The 25,662-nt window shown below is 43.7% G+C and overlaps 1 protein-coding gene across 1 annotated transcript; it reads right to left on the bottom strand.

Annotated features, from left to right (window-relative positions):
* Window positions 1-226: 226 nt before the first annotated feature.
* On the bottom strand, window positions 227-25,094 carry LOC148014771 (TRAF-like superfamily protein). Its single transcript, XM_087667130.1, has 2 exons — window positions 23,982-25,094; window positions 227-808 (listed from the first exon to the last, which is right to left on the bottom strand). The coding sequence occupies exons 1-2, from the start codon at window positions 24,870-24,872 to the stop codon at window positions 608-610; spliced, it is 1,092 nt and encodes a 363-aa protein (XP_087523256.1). The 5' UTR covers window positions 24,873-25,094; the 3' UTR covers window positions 227-607.
* Between the last annotated feature and the right edge of the window lie 568 nt (window positions 25,095-25,662).

Genomic DNA, 25,662 nt, shown 5'->3' on the forward strand with positions numbered 1-25,662 from the left:
CTGCAACTTAAGTTGAATTTGTAGCTTAACCTCATCACTTTGCACAAACTTGAACATGATTGGAGGGGCAAGAGGACTAGAAAAAAGACATGATACAACGAAGGTGAGTAAGGGTATAATAACCAAAATAAATAGAACCACATGTAAGCCACAAACCGTCTAATTACCATTTCAATGTACATCACAAAATGGCATAGACAAAGCTAGCTAGAAGATTAGAACAAAATTCATACAAGAACACTACAAATACAACATTCAGATACAATATACACAAATACACAAAAACGGCATTGCTTTCTTGGTTGCGGCGCCAGTAGTATTTGTTTATTCTCACCCTGCCTGTTAATCTAGTCTTTTGCCATTGTTCTTGATCTCTCTGTAAAGTTATATTTGTAATCACTGCTGTCTTTATCACAATCAAGTTCTCAAGAACATGACTACAACCATGGAGTAATGAAGAGAACAATGCATCAATAAGGCTTTTGCTTGAGCGAATAATACAACCCTTTGGTATTGTAGAATAAGTAGTTTCACCACAGAGAGAGAGAGAGAGAGAGAGAGAGGCTCACAGCATCTGCATCTCCATGGTTTGCAGGGTCTGCAGAAGCTACACCCCAACCTTTTTTTGAAGATTCTGCAAATCACGACGTAACTGAAGAATATCTGCCGAGACATTTACAGCCTTGAGCTCTTGTCTTAACCTACTAGTTTCTTGTTCCAAAGCTTTAATCTTAGCATCCTGCTGCCGAACTGTTAGTGTGAGCGTGCCCACATCTACAGCCTCTGATCTTTGACTTATCGACAGAGCCTGAAAAACAAGTTGCATCTCTCTCTCTCTCTCTCTCTCTCTCTCTCTCACAGAAAAGAAAGAGCAAATATGCTTGCTTATTAATTTAGTGAAATAAACTAGAAGCAACCAGAAAGAATTATGCCAAAGCCAGAACAGAGCAGGACCTTTGTAAATACTTGTATATAGGTAAAACAAGTACACCATGATGTCACATTAGGTCTGCACAAGCTGATTAGTTGGTGCTGACTTCTAGCTTGTGTGAAGCATCGAACCTTGGCAGCAAACTCCGCCTGCCCATATTCAAGCCTTAGAAGCATACTCTTTTTCCAAGGGCTTTGTTAGCAGTCACGTGTGTCTTGCACACTCATCTCCTACCTATGAGGATTAACACACTCATCTCCTACCTATGAGCCTTAATCCGAGTCAAACAAGGATATTATTAGGTCTGACACTCAGTCCATTATGTGTTTTGAAGGAGGAGGCAGCTTTGTTTAGAGCATGAATGTCTTTTTCAACCAGTTTTAGGTGTGTTCACACTAGCTGAGATTATTTCCAGCCTCCTGCATTTCTTTTTCAATGGCAGGAGGCTGGGTTTGCACTGGTAGATGAGGGTGACAGCTGGTTATTTTGGCAATCAGCATTTTATGATCATCTTATTGCTGATTATGCAATCAGCCAGCATTTATGGCACTCCCAAATAGCAGTTGGGCCAGTTTTCAGCATTTATGGCTACATACACATGCCTGCCTCCATTGGCTGGTCATTCATTCCTTTGCAGATCTTCAGCACACTCTGACATTTGGGACTCTCCTCCATCTTCCAGTGCTACCGTCTGGCATGAGCCTGATCCGGTGCTCGCACCGACTCTTTAGTAAGCGTGTATGGATTGGTCAGTCTACCTTTGTATTCATCTTTCATTCAGATTCAGTGCAGATTCTCTTTCCATTCTCTTCTTTCATTGCAATCTCCCTCTTTCCTTCTCTCCATGTTCACATTCTTCTTTTGTTGTGCACTCTCACATGGCATCATCATCAGAAGTGAGGACTCTTGAGTCTCTAAGAAGAGAAGACCACACTCAACTTGCTGTTTGGAGCAGATTTGTCGGGAAGAACACAGATTTTCTGCCTTGTTCAGGCCTTCTACGAAGTGTGCAGGACATCTACAACTTCTCTTTGAAGGGTATAGCTGATTTTCCCTCCATTCAAGGAGACCAATGCCAAAACACAGCATATTTTTGTGCTTGAAAGTCTATAAGAATTGTGGAGTTCCACCAATTTGATGCTTTTGATGTTACTTTCAGTCTTCCTCAGCTAGATGGTCCCACCAATCAAATCGTCACGAAGAGCAATGTGAAGATCGATGTTCAGAGCCACATTCTCGCTCTGATAGATCAAGAAGATCGGAGCATCCTCTTCCTACCCCTGCTTCTCTACATGTTTCTCACATGGCCCATACTATATGTCCTTGCATAGCCGTGATGATACCTTTTGTTCAAGTGCCCATGCTTCCTTCTCTGCCCAAAGAAAACAAACTTTATGGTAGGAACTACTCCCTTGGGTTCTGCAAAGTGAAGTGTATCCTTGACACCTTCAAATTGTGGGAATTTGTTACCACCCCAATCCCCCATCCAATGGGGGATCCTAGCATTGATTGCACGATGGACCAAGCAACCCTTTGCAATCAACTCAACTCTAGAGTGCAATCTTTTCTCTTCATGAGATTGCACAATTTTGTTCGAATGATCTCATTAGAGGACATACGAAATGATTCTCCTTACTCAATTGCCATCTCCCAAGAATGATGTCTTCTATACCAGTTTGCTTATCACCAAGGTTCGGGAGACTTTTCTAGGGAAAGAGCTACCTCCGCTTATTTTGGAGCACAAGAGCAACTCAAGGAGATTGGTACTAGTGGATCCAACTTTACTAAAGCTTTTACCGTGGGTTTGAGAGGGGGCTAGGGCAACAAGAATGACAAGAAGGCCAAGAACAAGAAAAAGAAGTAAGTTAAGGAGTCTGCTTCCGGCTTTGACACTAATTCAAAGAAGTCTAAATGTCCACATTGTGGGAAGGGCACTCCAAAGAGAAGTATTGGAAAAAATATTACACCTCTGTCTAGGAGCAAAGGATGGAGCTACAACATCTGAGTCTTTCTCTACCTCTACTATAGCTATTACTCATGAGCCCGTGTGCTAAGTCTTATACGACCATGAATTGAGAGGAGATGGAAGCCCAGGTCCAGAACATATAGGACTTCTAAGATAGAGCTTAATGGATGGTCAAGCAATAGCGGCAAAGTACCAACACCACAAATAGGGCCAAAGAGATGTCACCAACAATGAGTGTACCCCCAAAGAAATGGAGATCCTAAAGCCAATCTTCTTGAAGAATCATGACTTGATGCACCACTATCACTAAGCCAAGGCCCGAAAGTACAAAACGCTAATCACCAAGTAAGCAAATCTACAAAACGCAACAGCTCATGGAGTGCCGAATGAAGTGTTGAGGCCTACACTGCAAAATGTAGCCTGTTTGTGCGAGAGTGCACAATGGAAGAGGAACATGAACACAATGAGAGAGAGAGAGAGAGAGAGAGAGAGAGAGAGAGAGTGTGTGTGTGTGTGTGTGTGAGTGAGCAAGTCAAAAAGGAGGAAGAAAATCTGCACTGACTAAGAATGAATGCTGAATACAAAGAGAGGACTGATCAGTCCTTGCACGCAGTCTGCACAACATCAGTGAGGGCACCAGATCACATTGATGAAGATGGTAGCACCGAAGACAAAGTGTCGAAGTTGGAGAGTGCACAACCTGCAAAAGAGAATGATCTGCCAAGTGAGAACTAGCTGATATAAATAGCCAACTCCCACCAAAACTCGCCAATTGCCTACCTCGGACCCAAAATGGTCCAATTGGATGAAAATGCCTTATCACCATCTAAAATGACTCACCGGCTGCACAAAAAAATATACCAAAATATGGATGAGGCATCTTGGGGCAGCCAAGGGGAATCTGGCTTGCAAACAGGCTAACAAACCTAGAAAATGCACACTTATATCTGCAGAGACCAAGAAAATGCAAGAAATACATACTAAACTACCAAAGCTCCCATATCTCTGTTTGACTCTGACAGGAGCTCACAACCAGGAGATGACAAACTGACATGTCTAAAATAGGCAAGCTAACACCCCCTCTCAGATCTTGGGATTGTCTGAAGACCCAACTGTGAAGAAAACTGCTAGGGTTTGCACTAATGACACACAGAGTGTACAACCACGACAAAAACGCAAAGAGAGACACAAACACAGAGGGAAAAACTCAAACCCTAAACGCAAAACTCAAAACTCAAACACAAAAACTCAAACAAAAACAGAAGAAGGGAGAGAGAGAACACAACTCTAAAGTGAATGAATGTTGTCAATGAATGTAAGAGTGTACAGTGTGCTCAAGGGTAGAGCAATGTCGGAGAGTGACATCCACCAAAGACAGATCCCAAGTCTGTTACCACCAGTCGGAGTGTCTGAGGAGGTAGATGCTATCAAACACGGATGGAGTGGCAGAAGTCTCGAGGGCTAGACAGCCACATGGGAGGAGGCTGATGGCTGAAATCTGCACGTGGAGTGAGAAACCTGCACAAACAGAATGAGGCTAAATGGGGGCAGCCTATCTATTTGTATATGTGGAAGGGTGCCCCAAAAATTAGGGTTTTTGGGAGACCACTGAAACTCTCTCAAACTGCTCCCCTTTTTAGGGTTTTTCATTAATTAGGTGTGTTTTGGGGCTGTTTAAGAATGTTAATCAGCTAAAAAGCATGTTTTAGCTCAACACCAACAATCTCATGTGATGAAGCATGGAAGCCTTGGGCAAAGGCTTTCTAAAGACATCCCCCTCATTGACCACTATGGGACAATAGACCGCCAACTCGAAATCCACAATTTGCTCTCGAACATAATGGTACTGAACCTCAATGTGCTTTGTGCAAGCATGAAACACTAGGTTATTTGCTAGAGCAAGGGCACTCTAGTTGTTCGTGTGCAACTCCGTAGGTCCTATTTGTGGAAAGCCAATCTCTGCCAATAGACGATGGAGCCAAATTGCCTCCATAGCTGTAGAATAAAGGGCACGATACTCAACCTCTATAGAAGAAAGGGCCATAATAGGCATAGTAACCAAAAACGTCAGAAACAAAATGTCAACAACGCATTTCATAAGTTTCTTTCTAGAGGGGATAAAATAATAACATCGTTTTTAAATATAGGGGTTTTTCATAGTTTTAACTAGGAAAAGAGGTTTTAAACCTCTACAAACTCTCTCTTAAACAAAAAAAGACCAATCAAACTTGAGTGAATATATGAGAGTCAATTGAGAATACTACGTTACAAATCCATGATCCATTATTGACTTATGTCAAATATTATGATCTATACATATTACACAAAGAAATTTGAAATAAAAATGCAAATAGCCCATGTATAATGTGGACTGAGTCAAGTTGCAACATTATGATTCTCATTCCAAAACAAACTAACAAAATATCAAAATCCAAACTGAATCGTAATATATCATAAATAACTCATAAATGAGACTAAAGTCATGTAATAATCAACTCTCAAGACAAGAATAAATACTAGATTGACAAAGTCCAATAATTTAACAAAATCCCCAAAAAATAAGTCTCTCATCCAAATTCTTGAGCCTGACGAGTCATTACTCATCACCATCATCATATTTAACATTACAGTTTTTTGTAAAAAAAAAACAATACTTTTTTGTTTGTCCCCCTTTTCCAAAAAAAAAGCATGTTTTTTACTATCAGAAACGTTTCTTACTTTAAGAAACATTTCATAAGTTTTAAACTCAAAGAAACGCATTGTTTTGTTTCTATGACAATAGGTTACTTCTTGCTACTCCAAGAGATAGCTCCTGATCCAAGGGAGAAGACATAACCTATAGTGGACTGTCTCAAATCCACATCACCTTTCCAATTGGAGTCACTCCATCTAGAAAGAGTGGCCCCCTCTCCATACATGATCCCAAAGGATGAAGTCCCCTATAGATAGCGCAGAACACATAAAGCAGCTCTCCGGTGAGCTTGAGTAGGAGTCTTCATGAAAGAAGATAACAAAGCCACCACAAGAGAGATGTCTGGCCGAGTGTGGATCAGCCAGATCAAGGAGCCAACAAGGCACCTGTGGCGGATAGCATCAGGAAGGGGATCACCTGCTGCCAATAATAACTTGGACTCAAAGTCCATGGGGCAAGAAATAGGCTGACACATGGCCATATCAAACTCCAAAAGAAGCTTGGAGATGTACTTGAACCGGGAAATAAAAATTCCCTATGTCATCTGATAAATCTCCAATCCAAGGAAGAAATGTAGGATCCTAAGATCTATCATGTCAAACTCCTAGCCAAATGTCATCCATGTCCCATCAACCTCCTGTGTGTCACTCCCTATGATAATGAGGTCATCAACATGCAAGGTAACCAAGACGTACTTAGCCTCCGCAACCTTCTAATAAAGGTTGGGATCATGATTTAATTAATGGAAGCCACTGTCCAAAAAGAATCTATCAATCCGTTGATACCAAGCCCTCGGAGCTTACTTCAAGCCATAGAGGGTCTTCCACAACTTGTAAACATGGTCCTCCTTCCCCTACACAAGAAAACCAAGAGGCTGTGAGACATAAATCTCCTTCTCCAAGACGCCATTCAGAAAGACCAACTTCACATCCATCTAATAAACTAGCCAATGGTGATGAGCGGCTAAAGCCAAGATAGCTCGAATAGTGGACATCTGAGCTGTCAGTGAGAAAGTCTCAAAGTAATCCAAACCTGCCAGCTGAAAAAATCCCTTGGCAACAAGCCATGCGTTATGCTTGTCCAAGGTCCCATCTGCAAGATACTTGGTCTTACAGACCCACTTCATATCAATCACCTTTCACTTCTTCAGACAAAAAATCAACTCCCAAGTTTGGTTCCGCTCGATAAAATCGAGCTCAATTTACACAGCACCATGCCAAACATCCTATACAAGAGCCTCATTAACCTATAGTAGACTCATGGTCCTAAAGAATCTAAGACATAAGGGCATAGTTCACGCAGAGTAAACTGTCCCGCCAAGCTTGAAGCCTAGCTCACTTTCATGGGCCAAGAGACATCTTAGGGAACTGAGTTATCCCTGAACCTTGCATGAGCCTCTAATACCACCGAGGAATGGTGATAGTTATCTCGCTGCAAAGGAGACTGAGAGACCTCCGATACTTGTAAAGCACCTATCTATGGAAGGGACTCCCCCTCACTAAGGGAAGGTAGATCCTACTTATCTAATGAAGAAGACTCCCCCTTTGATGGCTGAATCCCCCCCCAAAGAAGACCTAAGGAGATGGGAAAGGGGTATAAATACTCGATGACGGAGGAGTAAATGAAGGAGCCATCAAAGCTGAAAGGAGAGAAGGAGAAGGGGAAGGAGGGGGAGGGGGAGGGGGAGGGGGAGGAGAAGGAGTCATAGACAAAAAAGGGGTGCCAAGGGGTAACTTAGAAGGAAGGGGGAGAGCCGTTGGTTTTTTTTTTTGCGGCGGGGGTTTGGGGTTTGGGGGGGCGGGGGTGGGGGTTGGGGAGGGGGGTGTGGTTTCAATCAAAGACAAAGGACCACCTATAACAGAAGAACCATCAATTGGATCTTCGGAGGCTGCAGCCTCATCGAAGGTAACATCCTTGCTCACCTTGATCTTTTGAGTCTTTGGGTCATAGAGCTAATAGCCCTTTGTGGTCATACTATAATCAACAAAGATAAGTGTCGTCGCTTGCTGCCAGATGCTATTGACTGGCCTAAGGAAGGCTGCATTTGGACCGAACACAAATTTGGATGGTTGCATTTTGGGGCTGGGTGGTCTCCTTGGTTGGTAGACTGCATTGTGTCCTCACTTAGGTGATGCTACCAAGTGAGTGCACAATGGAAGAAGAAATAGAAACACAATCAAAAGAAGAGAGAGAGAGACAGGAAGAAGAAGGAAGAAAATCTACACCGACTGAGAATGAATGCTGAATACAAAGGGAGGACTAATCAGTCCTTGCATGCAGCCCACAACATCAATGAGGGCACCAAATCAAGCTGTTGAAGATGGTAGTGTCAGAAGTGGTGCAGCAATGGAAGCACAAACAACATGCTGAAATAAACTGCTGAAACACAAGATAAGAGAAAGGAATGAATGAATGAACGCAAATACAGATGAGAACTCAGATGTATGCTCGGGAAACCGAATCCATATCAAACACGAGACAGCAGCATACAACAGTGAGTCACTGGCTGTGTGGGCACCTTGGCACCAGCTCCTCTCTCTCCAGAAGAATCCAGAAGTGATGGCTGAAGTGCTCAAAGAGGAGGAGGAGCCCAGCAATATATAGGCATAAAATGGGGGGAGCAATAAATGCAGTTGGCCAGCATTTAATGCTGGTCGGTCAACATTAAATTCTCCCCAGCCCTAAAAAGGGCACCAAAAAATGCCAGATAAATACTACATGATATGCCATAGCCTTTGCAACACAGACTCATACCTGAGCTGACTAATCTGCTAACACCCTCTCTCAGATCAGGGGTGAGCTGATACAATACAATAGTACAATGATGGGGAATCATAAACTATACAACATAGAGCCACCAGAAGAACCATGGATATCCAAGCAATGAGTAGCCAGCCCACCACCAAGATGCCTCGGAGAGTATCTGATGTCGATGTCGATCATAACAGCACCACCTAAAAATAGAGAAGAATCATAGCAGCTCTCTGTGTTATGTCACCTATGTCACTCAGGACATACAAGACCAATGTGCCAAACATGTCTCTGAACATGTGACCATGGAATCCCTGGCTTCGGCCAAAACTGCCAAAGTGTCCCCTCATGTGAGCTCCAGACGAAAGCCTCCCGCTCTCTGTTAAGTAACCAGCCCATCATGAACCTAGGTGTCAATCCTAGCTCCAGGATTTGTACCTGCCAGACTTCGGTCGATGCGTCAAGGATGTCCCTCTCTGGATCCTGTGCATCTGTATAGCCATATAGATGAGGCACGGCTGCCCCATCTCACCACCCTCTCACACTCCCTCTCTGGCACTGGAGAGTCGTGAGGGATGTCCTCATCACCACCACTAGAAAGCAACTGAAAAAGAGGCCACCAAGCCCTTCCCACGATCCGAAGAAGAGGATCCCTTCCATGCCTTGGACTTCGCCTTGGCCGGAGGATCGGAATCGAAATTTGAGGCAGAGGATGACTCGTCGGAGGAGTCCACATTCCGCTTTGTCTTCTGCTCTTGTTTCTTCCTGGAAGCCGCTAACTCTTTGCAGTCCCTCCTTAAATAAGCCTTCCTGCCACAGTGGTAACACTGGGCCTTCAACTTCTTCATCTTCAAACCCCTCTCTGAAGAAGCTACAAGAGTCTCACTTGAACCTCCATAATGTGACGGAAGCTTCCCCTGTAGTCGCAAAGTAGCCTCATGCTCAAGTAGCATGGAGGACATGTGAAGAAAACTGACAGGAGTTGTAGATGTCTGCGCGCGTAAAGCATTCGCCACTCCATCAAACTCCCGAGGAAGCCTGTAGAGTACCATACCAACAAGATGTGCCTATGATAGGGCAAATTGCATAGTGCGAAGCTAGTCCTAGAGTTGGGTAACATGAAGTAGGAAGGATTGAATCGTATCTTTGGATTCAAACTTCAGTTGCTGGAGCTGGCCATAGAGAGTAACGGCCCTCATGGTGAAAGGAGTCTAGTACATCAACTGTAACTTTGACCATACGTCTGAAGCTGTCGTATAGGACGTGACCGCCAGTAGGACTTCTTTGGAAATACACAAAAATAGGCCGAATAAGCACGCGCATCATCCGAATCCCATGTAAGCACTGCCTCCTCATGGTTGTCTTCATCAAAATTAGATGGAACAGAGAAGGTTGTCGAGGACGTGCCACAGCTCCGCCAACCACGTACCATGACCGCTTCTGAATAAGCCAAGCCTTCATCACCGCACTCCACATGCAATAATCACGTCCATGGATCTTGTCATCAGTGGATGTGCATGGAGGAGCCATCTCAAGAGGATTTAGAAAAGAAGTAGAGAAAAGAAGGGATTGGGAGGAGCCATCTCAAGAGGATTTAGAAAAGAAGTAGAGAGGGAACACAGCCAAAACCACAAGCATGGACTGCAAAAAGCAAGACTTCACATGCAGTATAACCCAAAATCTGATCAAAATAAGACAAAAGCTGCTGTAAAAAGTCAAGAAATCAGTCAAAAACTATCCAAAACAGTCAAAACGGCTTGATGATGTAAGCGCCCAGCCATGAGGAGATGAAGAAACACCAAAACGTAGGCTGTATGGATGCTGACATCAGCAAAAAACGCAAGCAAAATTGGTCGCCTGATTGGAGCAGCAACTGCCTAATCAGCAAGAGGGAAAAAAGTCATGAAATTAGCAAGAAAACACAGTAGAAACACAGATCCTGAAATCTGATACCATGTCAAAAGTGGTGCAGCAATGGAAGCATAAACAACATGCTGAAATAAACTGCTGAAACACAAGACAAGAGAAAGAATGAATGAATGAACACAAATACAGATGAGAACTTAGATGTATGCTCAAGAAACGAAATCCATATCGAACACGAGACAACGGCATACAACAGTAAGTCACTGGCTGTGTGGGCACCCTGGCACGGGCTCCTCTCTCCCCAAAAGAATCCACAAGTGATGGCTAAAGTGCTCAAAGAGGAGGAGGAGCCCAACAATATATAGGCATAAAACGGGGGGAGCAATAAATGTAGTCGGCCAGCATTTAATGCTGATCGGCCAACATTAAATGCTCCCCAACCCTAAAAAGGGCACCAGAAAATGCCAGAAAAATACTACATGATATGCCACAGCCTCTGCAGCAATAGACTCACACCTGAGCTGACTAATCTGCTAACAAGTAGCACTAAAGAAAGAGGGTATCAGAGTTGGAGAGTGCACAACCTGCAACAGAGAATGATCTACCATGTGAGGACTAGCTGATACAAATAGCTAACTCCCACCGAAATTAGCCAATTGCCAACCTGGGGACCCAAAGTGGGCTGACTAGATAAAAATGCCTTGTCACCATCTAAAATGACTGGCCAACTGCACAAAAAGATACGCCAAAATATGGATGAGACATCTTGGGGCAGCCAAGGGGAATCTGGCCAGCAAGCAGGTTGACAAACCTACAAAATGCATGCTAGTATCTGCAAAGACCAAGGAAATGCAAGAAATGCACACTAAACTACCAGAGATTCCATATCTTTTTTAGACTCTGATTAGAGCTCACAACCAGGAGATGATAAACTGACATGACCAAAACAGGCAAGCTAGCACCCCCTCTCAAATCTTGGGAGTGTCTAAAGATCCAACAACCTCATGTGATGAAGCATGAAAGCCTTGGGCAAAGGCTTTTTAAAGGGATCCACCACATGGTCTGCCATGGGACAGTAGGCCGCCAACTCAGATTCAACAATCCCCTCTCGAACATAGTGGTACTGAACCTCAATGTGCTTTGTGCGAGCATGAAACACTGGGTTCTTTGCTAGAGCAAGAGCACTCTAGTTTTCCACATACAGCTTCGTAGGTTTTGTCTGTGGAAAGCCAATCTCTACTAATAGACAATGGAGCCAAACTACCTCCATAGCTGTAGAACAAAGGGCACGATACTTAGCCTCTATAGAAGAAAGGACCATAGTAGGCTGCTTTTGTTTGCTCCAAGAGATAGCTCGTAAAGCAAGAAGGCATATCTTGTAATGGACTGTCTCGAATCCACATCGCTTGCCCAATCGGAGTCACTCCATCTAGAAAGAGTGGTCCCCTCTCCATACATGATCCCGAAGGATCGAGCCCTGTATACATAGTGCAGAATGCGCAAAGAGGCAAAGGCCTATCGGTCAGCCTGCACAAGCATTAAATGCAGCAGCTGCAGGTCAAATTGCAGAAAGATAAGGCATTAAATGCAGTCATCAACATTCAAATAATGCAGAAACTCAAAAATGCAGGCAGCTGAGAGTAAACGCAGGCTATAGGGGCTAAAAATCAGGCCAATTTGCAGCAAGGACAGGTTGCTTGGGCTGCAGTAGACAGTACCGGTATGATCAGCAGCAGCCAAGTGTGAGGGCAGACTGTCCGCAGCAAAAAACAGCACACGGAGCCTGAACATGGACACCACAGGGGGTGCACTTGCAAGAAATGCGGTTGCCAGCTCATGTGATGATGACGACAGCGTCTAAACAGTGTCACCTAGCAAGAATTTGCGGTCGCTTGGCTGCTACAGCAATCACTTGTCCAGAAAATGCAATAGTATAGGAGGTGCTTGCAATTGCTTGAGCATGAGGCGACTTTGCGACTACAGGGGCAACCTCCGTCACATTATGGAGGTTCAGGTGAGGCTCTTGCAGCTTCAAAGAGCGGTTCGAAGTCGAACAAGTCGAAGGCCCAGTGTTACCACTGTGGCAAGAAGGGCCATTTGTGGAAGGACTGCAAAGAGTTAGTGGCTGCCGAGAAGAAAAAGAAGCAGAAGACAAAACGGGATGCGGACTCCTTCGACAAGTCATCATCTGCCTTAAATCCTGACTCAGATCCTCGGGCCAAGGTTAAGTCCAAGGCATGGAAGGGATCCTCTTCTTCGAATCGTGGGAAGGGCATGGTGGCCCCTTCCTCAACTGCTTTCTAGTGGTGGTGATGAGGTCATCCCTCACGACTTTCCCGTGCCAGAGAGGGTGGTGAGATGGGGCAATCACGCCTCATCTATATTTCCATACACATGCACAAGATCGAGAGTGGGACGTCCCTGACGCATCAACCAAAGTCTGGCAGGTTCAAATCCTGGAGTTGGGAATGACATCCAAGTTCATGATGGGCTGGTTATTTGACACAGAGTGGGTGGCTTTCGTCTGGAGCTCACATGAGGGGACACTTTGGCAATTTGGGCAAAGGAGGGGAATTCGTGGTCATTTATGCGCTGCAACATTGGTGACAGGATGGTCACGTCTGCTACATCAGAGGCATCGTTGACGAACATGAGAGTTGCTATGATTCTTCTCTATTTTCAAGAGCTGGTACGATTGACATCGACGTCAGGTTCTCTCTGAGGCACCTTGGTGGTGGCTTGCGCACCCACTACTTGGGTATCCATGGTTCTACTCCAATGGGCATTGTTGTATGTACTATGATGAGACATTATCGTTATATAGTTGTATTGTATCAGGTCACCCATGATCTGAGAGAAGGTGTTAGCAGATTAGTCAGTTCATGACTGAGTCTTTGCATGTGGTACAACAAGCTAGGCACTAGAGATATGTTAGGCATTTTATTTGTCAGGATTTATTGTGATTCGGCATTATCTGCAGCCAGTCGGCCAGCATTTAATGCTGGTTGACCAGTCATATTTTGTGGCATTTATTTGGCCTATATATTCTCAAGCTCCCTCCTCCACATTCATTCATCACCTGACAGTTCTTGGGGAGAGGAAGCATGTACCAGTGCCCCCACAGCCGGTGACTCGCATTGCTTCTGTATTGTCTCATGTCTTGGTATATGGATTCCATTTCCCGAGCATACATCTGAGTTCTCATTTGTATTGTGTTCTCTCTTTCCTTTTTTTTGTCCTATGTTCAGCAGTTTATTTCAGCACAAGTTTATGCTTCCATTGCTGCACCACTTCTGACATCAGTCTCGTCCTTTGGTGCAAGTTTCTCACTCTATTGTGTAGATTTCAGCCATCAACCACCTACCATTGCTGTCCAACCATCACCGACTACAGCCCATCACTATCTAGCCCTATGCGGCCTGTTTTCAGCCATTGCTTTGCTACTTGGAGGTCTCTTTTTGCTACCTCAACATAGCACCTAATCAGCCTGCATTTTCAGCATTTGGTGCTAGGCGACAGGCTGCTGCCATCTCTCCTACTAGGCAACTGCTATAGTACCTACGTTTTTGCTGTCTAGCAGATTGTCTACATTAGCAAACACCTCTCCTGTTGTCACCTAACAATTCTCTATCTCGGGTGATCAGTTTTCAGCCTTCCTCTAATGGTACACTATTGCGTTTACTAGATTTCGGCCTCCGCCTAATATGTTTTGGTGACTAGACTGCTACCCTTCATTATTCAGCACTCTCTCATCTCTGACTGGTGGTTACTACACTTGGGATCCGTCTCCAGTGGACGTCACTCTCCAACACTGCATTGCACTTGGGGATTTTGTACACTCTTATGTTCATTTACAGCATTCATTCACTTTAGAGTTTCTTCTCTCTATGTTTGTCTTTGTGTTTGAGTTTTGAGTTTTTGTGTTTTGCATTTTGTGTTTTGTGTTTTGTATTTAGGGTTTGAGTCTTGCTTGCCTCTATCTGAGTCTTTGTATTTTAGTCTTGGTTGTACATGTGTTTACTCAATGCAAACCCTAGCATATCTTCACAACCCTATTACCTCTCCATGACATGGCACACATGCGACCTTGCTCTTGTTAGCCTATTCTAGTTCATAATGTCATCTCCTAGTCATGAGCTCTAGCAAAGTCTAACAAAGACGGAGAAGCTTAGAGTGTTTCTAGCCCTTGCATTACAATTTTTAGTCAGTTTTCTAGTGTGTCCATTGTCATGAGGACATGAATTTTGATGCTTTGTTTAGCATTTGATTAAAAGTTAATCAAATGTGCAAATATGACTTGCAGGTCAGTTATTTCACAATGGGGGACCTAGGACCTTGAGACATCAATTAGTGCCAAAGGCAAAAATTGTAAGAAGTTATAATGGACAAGTAGTAGGTGGTACTTGCTGTTAAATTTAGACCTAAACCATTTAATTGGCCCTAAATGTCAGTGATGACACTAGAGAATTGGCATTAATTAATTAATTAATGCTAGTTTTGAGCTAATAAGTGCTCAAGCTCATTTGGGTGATAAATTGGCCAAGCTGAACTATTTATTGGCTAGTCAAATTATGGTTCTAAGGTATACCCTTTAGATTCGGTGTACAAATCTATTAATTTTGCAACAAGGACAAAACCTCCACTTCGGACTAGCCATCCTATTGGGGGAACCAGCAAAAAGTACAAGCCTACTTTCTTGCCTCCTCCATCTACTCCTGTGTTAGGTATCCCCGCTTTCAATTCTATATAAGCACCTATTGTTTCGACTTCATGGCCACAAGATTTTAGTCATAATTAAGAAGAGGCAACTCTTCAATGTATTCACAGCAATCTAAGTCCTAAAGAGGACCCTTATCTTCATGTAAACACCTCCTGTCAATTTTCCTTTTCCCTCTTTTTCCTTCAATTTTTGGTTCTTCAAACATAGGCACAACCTTTAGGACCTCTATGTTCACACATCTGAGTGGTACGAATACACAAATGGGGGAGGCTCATCCTCCATCTCACACACTTTTGGGATTTTCATCACATGGGATACCCTCCCAAGCATTCCAAGTGTGGACTAGTTGCTACCACAATTTGCTCACATGGCTATACCTGGTTAACTTTCAGTTTGTGCTTTGTGGTACAATTATATTTGAGTTTCTCTCTGAGGGCATTTCTTTACATAGGTCCATACAGTCTACCATGTCATCAACCAACTACTTGTTGTTGTTGCAGCTGTCACAATTGCCCGCATCATCCTAACAATTTCATGCTTGCTGCCTACTCTTATGAGCTGTCCAATTTCATCCAGCACTAATCCAGACTCTCCAAACCTGTGTTTGTTTGCTGCCATATACTTTCAGAGGCTGTCTACTACATTTCAAGATTTGTACAAAGAGCAACACACTCTCCAGCTCATAGTCTGCCTTGGTCCTAAAGACACGAGTTTAAGGTTTTGTATTCACCATGTATTGTATGTTTACTGCATGAGCATTGTATTTATTCATTATTCTTCGTTTATTGTCAATGTTCATTGCCTTTGAGTTACCCTAACCCTACTGAGTTCTTTTATCAATCTATGCTTTATTGTACGCTTGTGTTTGTTATCTATACATGAGTATTTCTTTACATGGCGTCATGCTTTGCAAGAGGAGCTTGAGTCCATCCAGTGTAATCAAACTTGAGAGTTGGTTCCACATCCAAGCAAGTGGGTACAAGCAAGCAGAAGGTGATGTGTGTAAAATGGGTCTACAAGACCAAATACCTGGCTAATGGCATCTTGGACAAGCACAAAGCTAGCCTTGTTGCCAAGGGGTTCACACAAAGACCAAGATTGAATAATGTAGGGACCGGTTAGGCACAGAGATCGAGGCAGACTGTCGTTACACGCAGTGAGAGACAAAGAGAGTGAGAGAGAGCAGAGTAGAGAGTGAGCACGTTTTTAGGTACAATGACGAGAAAATACCTTTAGGTCTTTAAATAGATATATATGTATAAGTACAAGTGCTAAGGGTGTGCTCACACCTGAGCACATTCAAAAGGCACGAGGCCTTTATTTCCAACAACCTCCCGCCTAAAGACAATGTGCCTTAAGAGGAGAAAAGAATCAACTAAGTCTAGGTATGTACACAGCTGAAATACATATATCTATCCAACTCCCATCATCTGTCAGCAATGAGCAAACCGCTCTGCTGAAAGACCCTTCGTGAGAAGGTCTGCAGGGTTATCATCTGTATGCACTTTGACAAGCTCAATGCTCTTGTTGTCAAGTACATCCCTAATGAAGTGGTACTTCACCTGTATGTGCTTTGTCTTTGCATGAAAGACAAGATTCCGTGCTAGCATGATAGCACTCTGACTATCACAATGGAGAACAGGTAACTCTAAGATGCCAAGCTCCCCCACCAGATGTGAAAGCCATAAAGTCTCCTTGCATGCCTCAGTGGTAGCCACATACACTGCCTCTGTAGTAAACAATGCAACACACTTTTGTAGCCTGGAGATCCAAGAGACTGCTCCTCCTGTGAAAGTAAACACATACCCAGAAGTGGACTTCCTGCAGTCCGCATGACCAACATAGTCTGCATCCGTAAAGCCAACAACAGATCCCTTCTGCTTTCCAAAGCAGATGCACAGCTCCATTGTGCCTTTGAGGTATCTCATAATACCTTTCACTGCATCCCAATGCTTCTTGCCAGGGGTTGCCATGTATCTGCTAACCACTCCCACTGTAAAGGCAATGTCAGGACGTGTAGCAACCATAGCATACAATTAAACTGCCAACAGCTGAAGCATATGGTATCTTGGCCATTGCAGCCTTCTCATCATCAAATGTAGGGTTGTCCTCTACACTAAGTTTCACATATGGAGGCAATGGAACCCCAATTGTTTTCCCCCCCTCCAAATTGAAACGCTGCAAAACTTTGGAGATATACTCCTACTGAGATAGATAGAGTAAGCCTTTTGATCTATCTCTGAGTATTCGCATGCCAAGAATGTGATTTGCATCACCAAGATCCTTCATGTCAAAGCTGCCATGAAGACTTTACTTCAATGAATCCAAGACATTAGTATCCCTGCCAACAATCAACATGTCATCAGCCTACAAAACCAAGATAATCAGGCTGCCATCTGCTGCCTTCTTGGTGTACAAGCAGAGATCCACTTGACTTCTATGAAAGCCTAGGGACTGCATGAATGTATCAAACTTACAATACCATTCTCTTGGTGCTTGTTTCAGCCCATACAAACTCCTTTTGAGTTTACATTCCATTTTTTATTTCCCTTATTCAACAAACCCTTCGGGCTACTGCATATATATGTCTTCATGCAAATCCCCATGTAGAAACAGTCTTTACATCCATCTGTATGAGCTCCATATCCTCAACTGCAACCAAGCCCAAAATGGTTCTCAATGTAGTCATCTTCACTACAGGAGAGAAAATCTCATCAAAGTCAATTCCATGCTCCTACTTGTACCCCTTTGCAACCAATCTTGCTTTGTACTTTGGTGAGGAACCAAAAGTGACCTTCATCTTGTAAACCCATTGCATGGAAGGGTTTTCTGCCCTTTAGGCAACTACACCAAGTCCCAAGTGCCATTTTTTTCAAGAGATTCTATCTCTGACAACATGGCTTTATATCATTTCTTGCTGTCCTGTCTATCCATTGCTTCCTTGAAGCAAGACGATTCACCACAATCTGTCAACATGACATAATCAGCCATTTTAATTGCACCAAGAACAAACTTGTCAGGTTGTCTAGTAGCCCTAGACGATCTCCTAACCCAATGGTCATTGTTTGCTGGCTGTTCCTGCAAATTTCCATTTTCAGCATGCTGTCCTGGCATTTCAGCCTGCAAATCAGCATTAACAAATTGCTGTCCTAGCTGTTCCTGCACATGTAATGGCTCATTTTCATGGGAAATAGCTGGCTGATCATTTCCTGCATTTACAAGTTCATTTACAACAGGTATTTGCTGCTATACATCGGGCACATTTTGCTGTTCAAAAGGTATTTCTTCCTGGAATACAATCCTACGGATCTCCTCAGTCTTTTCGGGCTGTTTGTACATGCGATCTTCCCAAAAGATAACGTCATTGCTGCGTACTACTTTCCTTTTCTTGGGATCCCACAATTTATACCCCATTTCACCCTCGTCACCATATCCTAGGAAAATGTATTTACAGGACTTTAGCTCAAGTTTGCTGCATTTTTCTTTACGAATGTGCACAAACGCCTCACAGCCAAACACTTTCAGATGAGCATATGAAGGTGGCTTGCCCAACCACGCTTCTTGGGGAACTCCCCCCCCCCCCCAAAGACCTGTTTGGTGACCGATTAATCAAGTGAACGGCTGACATAACAGCCTCTGCCCAAAAACCATCTGTATAGTCCGATTAATACGCTCTGCAGCTCCATTTTAGGGCAGATTATGAGGGACAGTGAGCTCCCTCTTTATCCCTTTATTGCTACAAAATGCCTGAAAGGCCTTGGACACATATTCCCCACCATTATCAGAGCGAAGACAGTTAAGTGTCTTATCTGTCTGATTTTCAGCCAATGCCAAGAATTTTTTAAAATTGTCAAGCACTTCATCCTTGCTACGAATAGAATAAACCCGTACTTTCCGTGTAGCATCATCGACAAAGGTGACAAAATATTCCTTTCCCCCTAAAGATAATCCTGGCATTTGACATACATCCGAATGTACTAACTCTAGAGGAGAAGATTTCAAAGAAAGAGACTTTTTGTGAGACGTCTGTGCATGTTTGCCATAAATACAATGATCACAATGCTCAAAATCAGCATAACAAAGACAAGGAAAATAACCCAAACGAGAAAGCACTTTCATTCATGTTCGACTCATGTGTCCCAATCGGCCATGCCACAAAGAAACATTTGGCTGCTCGGTCACGGCACCAACATGGTCACGCACACTAGATACATAGGTGATACAAAGTATCACTCTTGCAACCTCTGGCAATAACCCTAGATCCCTTACAGATCTTCCATTTTCCATCACCAAAGGTGGTATGAAAACCATTATCATCTGGCTGCCCTATGCTAATCAAGCTCTTCTTAAGCTGAGGTACATGCCGTACATGCTGAAGTGTAAAGACAAAGCCATATTGAAACTGTAACTGCACACTGCCAATACCTGCAATCTCACGTGCATAGTTGTCCCCAAGATGGACAACACCATGTCGACCCCTTGTATCGGCGGAGAACCACTCACAATGAGGGGTGACATGAAAGAAAGCACATGAATCGAGAATCCAGGTATGCATGTCATCATCTGTATCTGCAAGTAAAGCATGTGCACCAAAGTGTGAAGAGACAGAGTACGTCACTCCCACTGTCACTATCATGAGTGACTACATTCACCTCTTCAATTTTTACACTACTTCTCTTCCTTGCTATCATCTGTCTTCTTGCCTTTTCCTTTCTCTCTCTTCCATTTGTAGCAGTCACGTTTAAAGTGACCCTTCTTGCCACAATGATGAAATTCAACATCTTTGCCATGTGATTTACTGCGTCCCTTGCCATCATATTTGCCCTTTTGCTATGAGCTGCCCCTAGTATGCAAAGCACTGGAAAACTTACTGGATGCATTGTTCTACCGATTCATCTCTTCCATAAGTAGAGCACTCTCTACATCAGCATACAAAAGGATTACATTAGAATTGCTCATAGCAGTCCTCAATGTATCCCAACTCTCTGGTAGAGTGCAAAGCAAGAAAGTAGCCTTAAATTCCTCATCAATCATGAACTTCAAGGCAACCAGCTGGCTGAAAATGGAGTTAAACTCACTCAAGTGAGTAGACATTGATGTACCCTCTTTCATACACAAATCCATAAGCTTTTTCAACCAATACACTTTGCTTGCAGCACTCTTTTGTGCATACAGTTCTTCCAGTCTAGTCCATATAGCATATGTAGAATCCAAACCTTCAATGTTGAACAGCAAGGCATCAAAAATCGATAGCTCCATGGTTGAGCGTGCAAGCTCCTTTAACTCATCCCAATCGTCCTGTTCCGTGTCCGCGGGCTTTGCCCCTTTGGTTTTGATCGGCTTTGCCTGCTTCTTTTGCAACAGGATATTGTAGCACTGCTTTTGCCAAACTGCAAAGTTATGTGCGCCTTCAAGCTTCTTTATATGCATCAGATTACTGCTGTCATTGCTGCCAGCCATGATTTTCAGCCCAAATGTGACCAAAAAACCACCAAATGCAGGCCCAAACTATCACCCAAGTGACCAAGGTACAAACGAGTACCAATCAGCAATAAATGACCACGCAAAAGCACAGATTTCAGATCTGTAATTAAATTTTCAGAAGCACCAAACCATGTGCTACAGCATTATCCAACTGATTACAGCTGTTCCAAGGGCATATGCATCACATTACATGAGAAATTCCAAAATTTCAGCTGCAATTTCTGTTGTACATGTACCCATGGGCATAAAATTTGACACGAACGGTCAAAAGCCCCAAAATTTTGTGCTCAAAGCATCAATCACACATCTGCATTTTCTCTGTCATGCATAGAGCAGTCCAATTTTGCCAAAATAGAGCAATTTCAGCAAACCCCCAAATTTTACCAAGTATTGATGTCCAAATTGCGTGGAATTCAACATGCCTGCACATAAAATGACCAAATGCTGCACAAATTTTGCCCAAACTACAAAAGCCCCAAATTGAACGGGATCCAATGTGCATCAATGTGGAGAAATTGGGTAAATTTCAGCCCAATTTGTGCTTATACATGAAAAGCCCCAAATGTTGGAGGCAAAATGTCACTTATTCCTGCAATTTTGGAGACAAATTGTCTTGTTATGTATCACAATCCTCAAATCTAGGAAAAGCCCCAAATTTTCGGGCCAAAATATGCACAAATCTGAATTTTGTGCTTACGCGCATGAACCTTGGTTAGAAGGGAGAGGACTTTTCCAAAAAAAAATTGAAAAAAGAAATAGATGACAGGTCCGTTGACCCGTCAATTGAGCGCCGTGACCCCCGCTGCCGGTTCCGTCCATGCTGCTCGCGCTCGTCAGCGCCCGCTGGCCCGCCCCGCTGGTCGTTAGCGCTGCAGTTGTCCCGTCATCAGCAACTGCCCCGTCACGTGTCGATGGTTGTGCTGGATTGGTCGCGACTGCTGGTCGTTAGTCTGCCACGCTACGATACTACACGCCTGCTCGACTAGTTGTCGCCCGTCACTCCACGCTAGGGGCCACACGGCTACAGTTCCCGCCACTCCACGCTAGAGTCTTCTGCAAGTTACGACATATTGCCTGTGACAAAATGCCGCCTGATTCAGATTACAACTCCCGTCAATCGCCTCATGACCTGCTCGCCTGTCCTGCTCGAACTTCGAGAGGTACGAATGCCTCAACCGCAACTCTAATACCAGTTTGTAGGGACCGGTTAGGCATGGAGATCGAGATAGACTGTTGTTACACGCAGTGAGAGACAGAGTGAGAGAGAGCAGAGTAGAGAGTGAGCACGTTTTTAGGTACGATGACAAGAGAATACCTTTAGATTTTTAGATAGATATATATATATGTAAGTACAAGTGCTAAGGGTGTGTTCACACCCAGCACATTTAAAAGGCACGAGGCCTTTATTCCCAACAGATAATTCAAAGATATTTGCACTAATGGCCCAACATCTACTACTTGGGCTATCTTGGCTCTTGCTGCCCATCATCATTGGCCTGTTTACCAAATGGACATGAATTCTATCTTCTTGAATGGAGCCTTACAAGAGGAGATATATGTGGATCAGCCTCCAAGTTTCAGTGTGCCTGGAAGGGATGATCATGTCTACAATTTGCATAAGGTGCTCTATGGCCTAAAGCAAGCTCCTAGGGCTTGGTAGCACATTGATCGGTTCTTCCTTCAAAGTGGCTTCCGATGACTTGACCATGACCCCTAACATTTACTATCAGGTTGAGGGTCAGCAACATGTCAAATCCCTCTACGAAATAGCGACATGCCGAATCCCTCTACAAAGTATCCTGATAACCCCCTTCTCATTCACTTGGGGGAGAGGTTTCTTTACACTGCAGATGCTATTAACAAGATGTAGAATGCGAAACTACAAGACCATCATGGCCTGGTGGCAATGCATTTCTTGCATGCATGGGATATGATAACACGAATGTTCATCCACATGTTCAATAGGGTGAATTGAGAGGGGGTTTTGACTAGTTGGTTAGCTAATTTATAACGAAACTAAAAGAAGAGGATCCTGTGGGACCAAATAATTATCAAATTACCATGGCACGCCACTTGTTGGCTAAGCTTTTCCACTCCATGTTGGAGCTAGGTAGATGGGGAAAAGCAGCATGTACTCAGGGCTCATGGACAGGTAGAATTCAAGAGTACTATTGACAATTACTCACCCTTAGGGCTCAAAGAGGGGTAGGCACATGGGAAGAAAGTTCATTGTTGCTTTGTAGACTTCCACAAAGCCTTTGATAGAGTACCATAAGCCCAGCTTAAGTAAAGATTACAGACGTTAGGGGTCCCAATGGAGATGCAGTAGGTGATATATGCAATTTACCCCACAGAATGCTGGCTCCAAGGGGCATGTACAAAGAAGTGACCAGCACCATAGGATGAAGCAAAAGGATGCCCGCTCGTCAGAATTTTCGGCTTGTATATCAATGATGTCGAAGAGTATTGAAAAAAAAAATGAACCAAACCTTTAGCCTGCCAGCTATGTGGCCCTAGAGAAGTTTGGCAAGGGGTGTTGAGACCGTCCTACTCTTTGCTGATGATATGCCACATGGACAGCCAAAAAGAAGAGTAGACACCTCCCTAATATCAAGGACAGCTACTTCTAGGCCTAGCTGGTAGAAAAGACAAGACAGAGTGATAGAGCTCCAAATGTCCCCATTTGACTCAAACTAAGGCTCACAACTAGGAGATGACGCACAAAATGGACATGAACATGGCCATGACTGCTAATGATAGGATCACAATCTTGTATCCAATTTGGGTCTAACTGCATAGCTGACATCAGCAATTTGATAAGTGGTGAGGGACACTTAGCATTCACCTCCATTAGTGTGACCACTACTTTGCAGCCAATCAGACAGCGTGTCTTTAGATTCTCCCAGGTGTATGACTACCCAGAGATGACATCAGGTTTGGGCTCTCGCAATAACTCAATCACTAACCGAAAATATAGGAGCCCCAAACCTGTCATCTTAAACTTAAAACATGATCTCCACGTATTTGTTGGATTGCCTCCTCCTCCTCAACTAACCTAAAAACTCAACAGGATGTGCCTCCTGTTTGCCTCTTGTGAGGATCAAGTCATCTAAATACAAGGCAATTCTCACATGCTTGTCACCCTTCTTGTAACCATCATCTATACCATGCCAACCAGATTTGTTTTGATGAACATAATACCTTCCTCTCTGCCTGCATACTTTCTATTTTAGGACATGGCATTGGCAACTTTGACCAGCTTGAGGCAGTTTCAGGAATTCTCAACCTTAAGTATCCATAGCAATAGTGAGCAATACACGGTAGAGTGTTATGCTGATGAACAGTAATGGCTTATGTAAGGTCACAGACAGATTGAATTAACTCGGTTTCCAAACACGCATGAAAGAAGCAGCTTTTCTTAACATAGAAATTATGTCAGTGGCTCATTTCTTGTGAGCCACTTGTGTAAAATTCTGTACATGTGAAGGGCAAGGGCAAAACAGTCTGCCAAGAGTCCAAAAAACCATGTGTGACTACGGCACATCCAGGTTTTCTCTAGTAGAGGGATTACCTTTTCCAGCAGTAGGACACGCTGTGTTAATGTGGACACTGCAACCTCTTGCTTGTTCAAGCTCTGAAGAACAGAAATAAGATGGGAACTCATGAACTCCGAGCAATGCTGCTCAACCATCACCTGTGGCACCATATTGCCACATCCAACCTGGGAGAATGGGCACTTCACTAGCTTCATAGGACATACTGTGATGCAATGTTTGTCCATCTTGCTTCGCATGATCAGATCTCCACATTCCTGTTCGCATGACAAGAGTTTGAATGGACAAACCACATCGTGCTCTACCACGTGCAATGCCGAGAATGCATGGCTACACCCCTCATTCCCACATAGCATCGGCCTTAAAGGACAAATGGACCTGTGCTCAGACAACTCCTCGGACGTCCTAAACTTCATTCCACAGATCGAGCTGTGGGTATGGTCAAAGCGCTTGAGGAGGGACTTGGAAAGGTTATCACGTTCATCGATGATCCACTGTTCGGATTCATCCAACTCCTGCACAAAATCCTCAATCTTGTCCTCTTTCCTCTCATTACTCATCAGCTTGCTTGAGACTCTACTTAGGAAATTTGTCTTCGACTGTGCAAACTGATCCAGAAAGTCCCGAGCCATCTCCACGGGGCCCGATGCTTCAGCGTCAGGTGTGAAAGCACCATAACTCTGGGGATTGGTTATGTACTCAACCAACTCCTTTTTGACATCCGACACGACAGAGAGAGGGTATTTGAAGAGATCGCCATAGGTTTTCTCCACGCAGGCAGTGGCAAGAGTGTGCAGGATGGCTCTGGAAATCTGGCGCACCTTCTCCACATCGTAATACTGGCATTCCAAAGATCCTTCTTCTTCATTCTGTCTGTCTGCTCCTTCGATATTGAAAGGCAGCAGCATCACGGCTGCTCGCAAACAGAGAGACGCACAATGGCAACAAGAGCGATGACGATGAAAAATGAGGATGGCAATCTATGGCACTATCGCATCAACAGCAGCCGCAGCGATCATCGGCAGCAACAATACAGATGGTAGAATCTCCGAGAGGCAGGCGGTCAACGACTTTGTGTTGAAGAAACCGGCAAACGATATATCACACTAAGGCCAGCCTAAAGGTTAATCTCTCGCAAATATTTTTTCAAGGGTGTATAAGTCACTATCTTGTTCTTTAAATCCTGCCTAAAGGTTAATCTCTCGCAAATACTTTTTCATGGGTGTATAAGTCACTGTCTTGTTCTTTAAATCCTTCTTGCAAGCATCTATGATGACTTGTGGGCCCCTTCTTTGTCTATATACCCAAAGGTAGACGATGATACACATCATGACGAAAAGGCTAGTATATCATGCTAGTTGGGTGGAGAATAACTCTACAACGTTGCAACTCATGGCTATTAAGAGACCCGCTCTTGTGGGAACGTACGCCTTTGTGTAGGCCATCTACAAATGCAATTCATGGTAAGATGACAATAGGATACAACGTGTCATCCTCCCATTCTACACCCATTCTATCAAAAGTAGTAGGAATACACTTTCACCTAACATCTCTAGAGGAGGTTTCACTATCAGGTATGCTAATAGAGTAGTAGAAGTGAAGAAGGGTTTCTCCTCTCGCTACCATATCACCCCCTCTACTTCTCTTCCAAGCAGTGCAAGCACACCAAATGGTTAGTTGTCTTTTCATTATATATAG

The sequence above is a fragment of the Lygodium microphyllum genome, chromosome 25 (assembly GCF_053477565.2).
Source record: "Lygodium microphyllum isolate KBCC chromosome 25, Lygodium_microphyllum_v1.1.10, whole genome shotgun sequence".
In the NCBI taxonomy this organism is placed as follows: domain Eukaryota; kingdom Viridiplantae; phylum Streptophyta; class Polypodiopsida; order Schizaeales; family Lygodiaceae; genus Lygodium; species Lygodium microphyllum.